Genomic DNA, 10377 nt, shown 5'->3' on the forward strand with positions numbered 1-10377 from the left:
AGCTGCTGTCGGTCAGTCAATAAAACAGTGACTTGACAAGTGACAAGAACTAAACTTTAACCATTAAGGTTGCAGAGCAGAAAACTCGTTTTGGTCACACGAGTTTGATACAGTTCCAAAAGGGGATATACAACAAAGGATGTTGACTTAGTATTAAATAAAAGACTCAAGTAAAGGACGGGAGTACTACTATCCGAGAGAGATTCAGTCAGGAGAATAAAGAAATAAAATACTTGGACAGGTTGTAGAAATGTGGGATTAACGTACTTCATGTTTGATTTTCACCAGAGGAAATGGTTTCAGGGAGTAAGACCGTCTTCTCCTCGGTCTCCGGGGGAAACTCTCCCAACACCAAACTGTTTCTCATCTTCCAAAACGTTGGCGTTTTTCTGCACGACTGAGCCATTTCCTCAACTAACCACGACCCTTTAAAGATGTTTCTTGCTGAACTTAAGACTTATGACTTGCAAGCCTTTGGTGTGGCGCTGCTCCTGATGTTTACAGCTGTTCCAGGACCTGCAGGCGGCTCCGACACATCAACTGTGAACTCAGATTGGTTTGTAATGGTTAAACGTCCCCCGACAGCCAAACCAAACTCAGCTTAAAGCCGGATCCACGGCGGCTGTGAGCGCTCATTGTTCGTCTTTGGTTGGAGCGCCCTGCGGTGGACATGCCTGTGGTCGCGGCACTTCATACAGGAATGCACCCTGCGATAGGGGGATGGGGAGGGGGGATTGTGGGTATTTCATGTGTAGCAGCCCTAGGAGTCGACCACAGAGATCGAGACTTTGCAACCTCGTAAAAAACAATTACAGCAAACATTTCACTTTTCTCGCTTGTGTTGGAGTCAAGTTGTCATCTGTTTGTGACAATTGATCCTCATCAATCAATCTATTATCCATCTAAGTTGTCCGTTCTTCCCTCCACTTTTCTATCCATCCACCCACCCATCCCTCCATTCTTCGTCTCTCTGTTGACTGGTAAATTACAGACGCGTTTTAATCCTTTAATCACCAAACGTCACCTTTTTATCAGTGATTAGAATTGGATTCTACTCTACATCTTTACAGTTATCCCTTTTACCCCCGGGTGAGGAGATGCTTACTTTGAAACGTTGGAGTATTTCTTTGTCACTGATTGGCCCACACACACTGGTGTCATAGAGGAGAATAAAGACCTGCAGTTCAACAGGTCAAAACACTTGAAAACGTAACATTTGACATTGAAGATCATTTTGAACATGAACTTTTTTTTCTCCGTGTTTTCATTCTAAACTCTGACTTTCTCTCTGGAGGACCATCAACTTCAACATGAGCCAAACTGCTTTGTGTCATGGCGTCATTTCCCAATGAAAGACCTGAAAAATGACAATATATATAAAACATAAAACATGTTTTTAAAAGCAACACTGTCACACGAGCGGCGTGTCCTGACACAACAAATCAAACGCACCCCGGGCGCCTGGAATACTTGAGAGTCCAGGACGACGTGTGATCCCATCAGTCTCGGGGCCGCGGCAGCTTTAGGATTACGGATGGTTTGCTTTGTTTAAACGGGGAAAACATTCGGAGAAATATTGATCGCTCTGTTTGAATGCTTCAGACTTTTCAGGATAAATCAGCAGCTTGTTTAAACACGGGTTCAGTAATTCGTTGATGGAGGGAAGCAGACGGGCAGCGGAGCCTGAACGGAACACGGAGAGCCAGTCACAGGCCGCCTCTACTTTAGGTTTATTCATTCTTCTCAAGCAAATGTCGGATATCGGGGTGCCAGGATGGCTGAGTGGTAGCGGTGGCGTCCCACGTACCGAGGACGAGTCCTCACCGCAGCGGGCCGGGTTTGAATCCGACCGGTGGCCTTTCTGCAATGTCATCCCCATCTCTCCCCCCTTCACTCTCAATAACAAAAACAGCCCAAATAACACTTATTGTGACATTACAGCAATCAGCAGTCCAACAACACAGCGACTTCCTACCTGAGAAGACAGCAGGTTGCAGTCGATGTGGACGCCCCTCCCCGTCTTGTGGCGTTGCAGCAGGGCGGCCATGACGGCTCCGTGTGCGTACAGCCCCGTCGCCAGGTCCGTCATAGCAACTCCCGGACGCACAGGCTCCCCATCCTGCCGACAGATGAAGCATTGCATTATGGGAAGGGTGAAGCAGAGCGGCTGCGCTCAGTGTTTAAAGGCCTGCGCTGCATTTGGACTCATCTCCTAACTATAGTCGTGCACAGGTATGGTGGCCACCGTCTACCTGAGCAGAGAGAGAAGTCACGCTCCCTCTGTGTGCGTTGTTATCAGAGCTTCTTCTTGCTTTGCAGACATAGCCGGCCCGGCCGGGAGCCTTTTAGTGCTCATACAACTGATAACACATCAAAAATGTCATCCATTTGAGACGATGGTTCACAGAGCATCTGTTCATACTAGCTTGGAGTGATTTACAAGATATATACACGAAGGAAACGCTGCAAAAACATGTTTCCTGAAGAATCCGTCAACCTGCTGATTTGTTAATGTGCTGAATGGCCTCTGAGAGTTTGGAAAGCTTGAGAAAGAGATTTCTTGTACAGAACAAAAACACTGATGATGCATCTATTCTTGGAGATCAACATCCTCTGGAGAAGAAGAATGATCTGCATGTTAATGAAGCTAGTGTCTCGCTGTGAAGGAAGATCTCAGATCTCAGATGTTGGACTGGTGGATTGACTGGTGTCACTGGTGGACTCTGACCTCCGGTCCAGTGATGTGCATCATCCCCGACACGGCCGAGACGATGGAGTCGTAGCCGGGACTCTGAGACTGGGGACCGGTCTGTCCGTACCCTGAACAAACAAACACACTGATTAATGCCGGTGTGCCCGCGGGCCTGAGGGGGGAACGCAGCGGGGAATCAAACCATCATCCTTTCAGCATTGCCTCCAGGAAAACCACATTCCAGCTGAGTGTTTAGTCTGCCGCTCTGACTAAACAGCCAGATAGGTTTCCTAAAGAGTTCAGACTCCATTTCACAGCAACTAGAAAACATTCCCGTGAAGCTTTAAACATGATAAGCAGCCCGCTGACAGGACGGAGGACATCACATGTACGACAGGAACTGGTGAACGCCGAGCAAAGATGGAACCAGTGAAACTCATTTCCTTAAAAAGTCAAATAGCGATGGCCGTTTAACCTTTTAGAAAAGACATTTTAAGGACTCAATTACAGACTAAAAAGATTTGACGGGGGATGAGATCTGAGGACAATACTGGTCTAAGGAAGGACAATACTGGTCTAAGGAAGGACAATAATGTCTAAGGAAGGACAATACTGGTCTAAGGAAGGACAATACTGGTCTAAGGAAGGACAATAATGTCTAAGAAAGGACAATACTGGTCTAAGGAAGGACAATACTGGTCTAAGGAAGGACAATAATGTCTAAGGAAGGACAATACTGGTCTAAGGAAGGACAATACTGGTCTAAGGAAGGACAATAATGTCTAAGGAAGGACAATACTGGTCTAAGGAAGGACAATACTGGTCTAAGGAAGGACAATAATGTCTAAGAAAGGACAATACTGGTCTAAGGAAGGACAATACTGGTCTAAGGAAGGACAATAATGTCTAAGGAAGGACAATACTGGTCTAAGGAAGGACAATACTGGTCTAAGGAAGGACAATAATGTCTAAGGAAGGACAATACTGTCTAAGGAAGGACAATACTGTCTAAGGAAGGACAATAATGTCTAAGGAAGGACAATACTGTCTAAGGAAGGACAATAATGTCTAAGTAAGGACAATAATGTCTAAGGAAGGACAATACTGGTCTAAGGAAGGACAATAATGTCTAAGGAAGGACAATACTGTCTAAGGAAGGACAATAATGTCTAAGGAAGGACAATACTGTCTAAGGAAGGACAATAATGTCTAAGGAAGGACAATAATGTCTAAGGAAGGACAATAATGTCTAAGTAAGGACAATAATGTCTAAGGAAGGACAATGATGTCTAAGTAAGGACAATACTGTCTAAGGAAGGACAATACTGTCTAAGGAAGGACAATAATGTCTAAGGAAGGACAATAATGTCTAAGTAAGGACAATAATGTCTAAGGAAGGACAATAATGTCTAAGTAAGGACAATACTGTCTAAGGAAGGACAATACTGTCTAAGGAAGGACAATAATGTCTAAGTAAGGACAATAATGTCTAAGGAAGGACAATACTGTCTAAGGAAGGACAATACTGTCTAAGGAAGGACAATACTGGTCTAAGGAAGGACAATAATGTCTAAGGAAGGACAATACTGGTCTAAGGAAGGACAATACTGTCTAAGGAAGGACAATACTGTCTAAGGAAGGACAATAATGTCTAAGTAAGGACAATAATGTCTAAGGAAGGACAATACTGTCTAAGGAAGGACAATAATGTCTAAGTAAGGACAATAATGTCTAAGGAAGGACAATACTGTCTAAGGAAGGACAATAATGTCTAAGTAAGGACAATAATGTCTAAGGAAGGACAATACTGGTCTAAGGAAGGACAATACTGGTCTAAGGAAGGACAATAATGTCTAAGGAAGGACAATACTGTCTAAGGAAGGACAATAATGTCTAAGTAAGGACAATAATGTCTAAGGAAGGACAATACTGGTCTAAGGAAGGACAATAATGTCTAAGGAAGGACAATACTGGTCTAAGGAAGGACAATACTGTCTAAGGAAGGACAATAATGTCTAAGAAAGGACAATACTGGTCTAAGGAAGGACAATACTGGTCTAAGGAAGGACAATAATGTCTAAGGAAGGACAATACTGGTCTAAGGAAGGACAATACTGGTCTAAGGAAGGACAATAATGTCTAAGGAAGGACAATACTGGTCTAAGGAAGGACAATACTGGTCTAAGGAAGGACAATAATGTCTAAGGAAGGACAATACTGGGTCAGTATCAGGTTACTATGTGTCTGAATCCAGAGTCTGAACTGACATTTATAAAGATCAACAGACACAGATCTAAAATAACAGACATGAACATGCATGAAGACAATAACAGAAGCTTCTCGATCCAGTGAACGTCCTGTTAATAAGGACGTTGTTGAGCCGTCATGAATCAAACCAATGTGACTGCTGAAGTCAGCCTGAAGAAACAGATCCGCTAACATACGTCCAACTATCGTCCCGAGACACGGCGGAAAGGAAGTTTACCAACTGTTGACTGATGGATCGTCTCTCTGCAGGTGGATCTTCATAAAAACAAATTAAAACTATGGATACTTTGTTTGAATTATGTCCACCAGCAGAACTGAGAGCAAGAAAAACCTCAAACATCATGAAATCTAGTTTCTGCTCCATAGAACAAAACCACACGAAGCATCCTGCTCTGTTTCAGACAGCTCAGGATGAAACCAGGCTGTAAATCTGCCCACTGCATCCAGCTGCTGCGGCTTAATGAGGCCTCCTGGGTAATGTAGTTCTTTTTTCTTAAAAGGAGAGGAAGATGAGGAGGAGGGATGGGAAAACTAAAACATGTGAGAGTGATGAAGCTGGAGCAGAAAAGACAACGCAAGGAGCAAAGAAAAGAGACAAAGGTATGAAGAGTTTGACCTTCACGTCCGATTAAAGCAAAGATATCAACGAGTTCTCACATCCAGTTAAACTGGAATGATGAAAAAGGCGGGGTTTATAAAATAGGTTTCTACGACGGCATATTAGGGGCAATATTGTCTGAAAAGCCTCAGAATTGTACAGGATTTAAGTCGTACATTTAAGAGAAGAAACTTGAATATGATCTGAGATTATAAAGTCATTAACTGCACACCGTGAGGATGGATTCATTTGATCATCTGATGAGCTAAAAGTATTTCCTTTCCCATTTTTACCCACAATGGCCCCAATACGCTTTGGGTTTCAAACTTGGCAACCCAATATCGATCATTTATTATATAAACTATCGAAACTCCAAATCCTTCAGTCCTCGGGTTTTTGGGTCATGGGTAAATCAGCTGATTGGCCCGTCTCCCAGGTAACAACATGACCTTTCTTCTAGCGCCACCCTCAGGATAAACTCTGCGTGTTGGAACACATTAAGCATCAGGACGTCTGATGAACACTGCGGTCTGAAGGGGGCGCTACCAGGACCTGGTGTCCAGGATCCTTTCTACTAAATAACAAGAGACCAGAGAAACTCTGATGAAGCTGAAGGATTTTGTGCTGATTAGCAGGAAATGGAGAGCTTCTGCTACGAACTACAAACCCCATAAAAACCCAGAGACCTCTCTGAACTACAGGTCACAGAGGTCACAGAGGTCACAGAGGTCAAAGCCTCCACAACTCCGAAGTGAAACAGCCTCAAGTTCAACCATCGGTGTACCGTGATGAAGAGGCTTCACTTCACAGGCTGCAGACAGGAAGCAGGAGCTCTTTACTGTGGAGGCCGGCGACACCTAGTGGCTCATGCTGAGAACTACAGGACCGAGGGGGCAACTCCAAAATCAATATGGGTGCAGTCGAATAGTCTTTTTTGCTTAGGAAGGTTCCTAACTGAAGAAGTGACCCGGAAGTAAACAAGTGGCCGCCATGATAAGAGCTGTTCGAATTCTCTAAATGCAAAGAAAAGGAGCTCCAATGCTTCCTTTCAGAGCTCCTTTAGCATCGGATGCAACGGACCTTCCTATGCGATAGGAAAGGAGATTACGCCGACCCACAATTCTTTGCGAGAGCAACATTTAAAGTGCCGCACACCTCGGCCGTTCATGAAAACAAACGATATGTGTATTTACATATTTAACATTAACTTTCATGCAGACATATAGTAATTGGAATAGTGATGATAAATGTGTGGACAGTGATAATAATTGAATGTTTTTTTTTTATTTATTTCAATCATGTTACAAATGTTTGACAAAAACGAAACTAAAACCACAAATGAAAAGTAAATAAAACAACCGGTCAAACAGAAAGGAGGAGCTGCTGGACCTGAAGCCGGTCAGTGAACCAGCTGTTGATAAAACCAACATGTGGAGAAGTGGACGATGCGCTTTTTGTAGTCCATTATTGTAGTTTATCCAGCGCAGACGCACGTCAATCGCCGGTGCCGATCATCAGCTGTCAATCATCAGCGGCCGCGTTATAATGACGTAGCTTAGTGAAAGTCCGGTCGGATTCTCTGAACACCGCGGTCGTCTTTTCATAAATCCTTTTGAGTTCTCCTATCGCCTTTCCTTAACCCCGTGACCTTTTCCCCAGAGGTCAAGGAATAGGAGATAGGAATAGGAGTTAGGACCTTATTTTTTGACTATTCGACTGCACCCTATGAGTTGTGGAGCCCAAACCCTGAAGGAGGGGCGGTCAGACCGGATCAAACGAGTCATCATTGATTGAATGTATTAAACTTCAAGAGGAGCCGAAGCTGCAGGAAAACAACAACAACTACAAGACATGTATTTAAAAAGTGTGTACACACACTACATGTCACAGATCAATACTTTATTCTCCTCTGGGTGATGTCATGATGATGTCATGAACCCAGACAGGACAGGGTCTGGGTTCCTGGTGGATCTAGGACTTCAAACAAAGCAGCTTTAGTGGTGATTTCAGTAGTGATGGGGGAGACCTGGTCTGGGGTCTACATGGAGGGAACTGGAGGGAACTGGACTCACTGACCAGCGTCGGATGCTGATGATTAGGATTCTGAGGACTCGGCTTTCTGTGCTGGAAACATGAATCCCAGGTCTTCAACGTCCGTGAAACCACCAAACGTGAGCGAAGCTCGTAGCTGGCTTTAATCAGACTCTCATATGCTTCTGATCCGGAGGAGTCCACCCGTAAAGTCACGCCACTTTCTGACATGCGCTGCACATTAGTGGATCCCCGTTAAACCCCACCGTTCCCGTCTGAGAGCCACTCCCTGCAGCCGCTCCACATTATCCCGCCGCCACAACGGTTCCTCCAGCAGACCACTTCCTGTTCCTGTTAAGTGTAATGGGCCTTTAAACGGCGTCACGTACAACGGGAACACCGAGCTGATTGGAAACACGCTCCGTAGAGAGGTTGTGAGGATCCCTAACCCTAACCCTACAATCACATTCATGCTCCCCACGATTAACCTTTGACCTTCCCCGCAGCGTCTTATGATCTTCTGTTTCTTAAAACCACCTAGAAACCGGTTTTAAATTCATCTCTCCATATCATGTCCTGCATATATACATAAAATGCCTTTAGGTCACTTTGTATTTTTATAGCAACATCCAGGAAAATAAAATATGACGAGTGCTTACATCAGAGAGTACCAACCAATAATATCATGACATCACGTTTCACTGGAATCATTCTCTCAAGCTTCAGCTTATTCACTTTATTCATGGCGCTAAAGGTTCTCTGTGTGTAGTCCAGCTCAACGCTAGACCCCCCCCCACTCTAGGGGGTGGTTTGCTGGCGTACCCTGGACCGTCCTACCTGATATGGAGCAGTAGACGAGTCGTGGGTTCATGCTGCTCAGCTGCTCGTATCCTAAACCCATCAGACGGAGCTTCCCTGGGAGGTAGTTCTCCACCAGGACGTCACACACTCCTGCCAGCTTAAACACACACACACACACACACACGTATTAACATATTAACGTGTGTGTATTGGTATGCAGCCGGTCGGTACCTCCTGGATGACGGCGGCTCCTCTGGGATTCTTCAGGTCCACAGAAATACTCTGAAAGCACCAGAAGAGAGGATTCACCGTGGTGGATCTGTTTTACAGGGTTTTTTTGTAATCATCATTTAAGGGTTCTCATTGGTTCTGGGTGGGTCATGTGACTCAGCTCTCACCTTCTTGTTGCGGTTGACGCTGAGGAAATAGGCGCTCTCTGCTCCGACAAACGGAGGACCCCAGGCTCTGGTGTCGTCGCCCGCACCTGCCCCAACGACAAACACCCACAATCCTTTGCTCAGACCCGGCAGACGTGAGGAGGGGGAACGCCGAGGGAGACTCACCTGGCCGCTCCACCTTGATGACCTCGGCTCCTAGATCTCCCAGGATCATGGTGGCGAAGGGCCCGGCCAGAACCCTGGTCAGGTCCAACACTCTGACGCCCTCTAGTGGCTGGAGGGCTCCTCCTGGGGGTCACATGGAGGCAGAACACAGTACTTACATATTATGTATTATGTACACAGGAACATCAGATATTACAGGAAGCATTTCACCACACGTCAATATTCTAACTTTAAGTACTTTAAATACATTTACATACTTTTACTGCAGCAGGACTTTTACTTGTAGAAGAGGAGGATATATTCACAATGTGTTACTCCACAGTGTGTATTAGTATTTTAACTCATAGTGAAGTACTTCTAGTGTGCATTAGAACTTGTACTAAGTATCTGCACAGTGTGTATTAGTACTTTAACTCATAGTGTTGTATTTTCACAGTGTGCATTAGTACTTTAACTTGTTCTAAGGATCTCCACAGTGTGTATTAGTACTTTAACTCATAGTGAAGTACTTCTAGTGTGCATTAGAACTTGTACTAAGTATCTCCACAGTGTGTATTAGTACTTTAACTCATAGTGTTGTATTTTCACAGTGTGCATTAGTACTTTAACTTGTTCTAAGGATCTCCACAGTGTGTATTAGTACTTTTAATCATAGTGAAGTATTTTCCACAGAGTGTAGTACTCTATACTTAGTACTCTACCTCGTACTAAGTATTAATACAGGGTGATAGTAGTACTTTTACTGCAGTACAGGAACCGTTAACTTGTTACAGTGTGCCGTCGGTCGGACTTTGAGCTGCAGCTCGTGACCGGTTGTGTATCCGGTTAACGTGAAGAACAAACACGTGTCAAAGTCGTGTTCAGTGTTTTTATCGGTTAACCGACTGATCCCGGTGACAGCAGGAGGCTAACGGGGCTGTGTACTGTGTAACAGTAGCCGGCTAGCTTTAGCTCTTAGCTCCCGTACCTGTTGGCGCGGCCGACAGCCGCCGTCCTCCCGCCGGACACCTCACCGGATCGTTCCTCCGTGCCTGTGACGTCACACCGACCGGGCAGAGAGCCGGGCAACGGCGTTTCAACAGGGTGAAGTAACGGTAACCGGACATCTTCCCAACTGTTAGCACGAAGCTACATTCGATGCAACACGACTTCCGGGCCTCGCTTTCAAAATAAGAGTCAAGAAAAACATTTTTAGCTAACGAGCTGAAATACCGGAAACCATTAGCTAGCTAGGTTAGCATAGCGTTAGCTAACATCCTTTCCGTGACTGATGCTGCCTTCACGAGCTAGTTGGAAGATCCTACGGCAAGCAGCGCAAAGGACTGGACCAGTTCCCTCACACCCCGAGTTTGAAGTGAGGTCCCCCCACTGGTCTGTAACAGGTCTGTAGTCTCAGTGGGTCCCCCCCCACTGGTCTGTAACAG

The 10377-nt window shown here is 45.1% G+C and overlaps 1 protein-coding gene across 2 annotated transcripts in view; it reads right to left on the reverse strand.

Annotated features, from left to right (window-relative positions):
* sugct (succinyl-CoA:glutarate-CoA transferase) overlaps positions 1 to 10218 on the reverse strand; it is a 40751-nt gene extending 30533 nt beyond the window's left edge. Inside the window, exons 1-7 of one of the 2 annotated variants that reach the window (XM_084034177.1) lie at positions 9921 to 10207; positions 8954 to 9076; positions 8789 to 8874; positions 8622 to 8672; positions 8427 to 8547; positions 2729 to 2820; positions 1976 to 2119 (exon numbers count right to left, since the gene is read on the reverse strand). In XM_084034177.1, coding sequence (XP_083890303.1) covers positions 1976 to 2119; positions 2729 to 2820; positions 8427 to 8547; positions 8622 to 8672; positions 8789 to 8874; positions 8954 to 9076; positions 9921 to 10059 — 756 coding nt within the window. In that variant the 5' untranslated portion in view covers positions 10060 to 10207. Of the gene's footprint in view, positions 1 to 1975; positions 2120 to 2728; positions 2821 to 8426; positions 8548 to 8621; positions 8673 to 8788; positions 8875 to 8953; positions 9077 to 9920 lie in introns of both variants that reach the window. The other variant, XM_084034178.1, reaches the window with a different exon arrangement.
* Positions 10219 to 10377: the final 159 nt, after the last annotated feature.

This window comes from Eutrigla gurnardus (genome assembly GCF_963514095.1).
Source record: "Eutrigla gurnardus genome assembly, chromosome: 18".
In the NCBI taxonomy this organism is placed as follows: domain Eukaryota; kingdom Metazoa; phylum Chordata; class Actinopteri; order Perciformes; family Triglidae; genus Eutrigla; species Eutrigla gurnardus.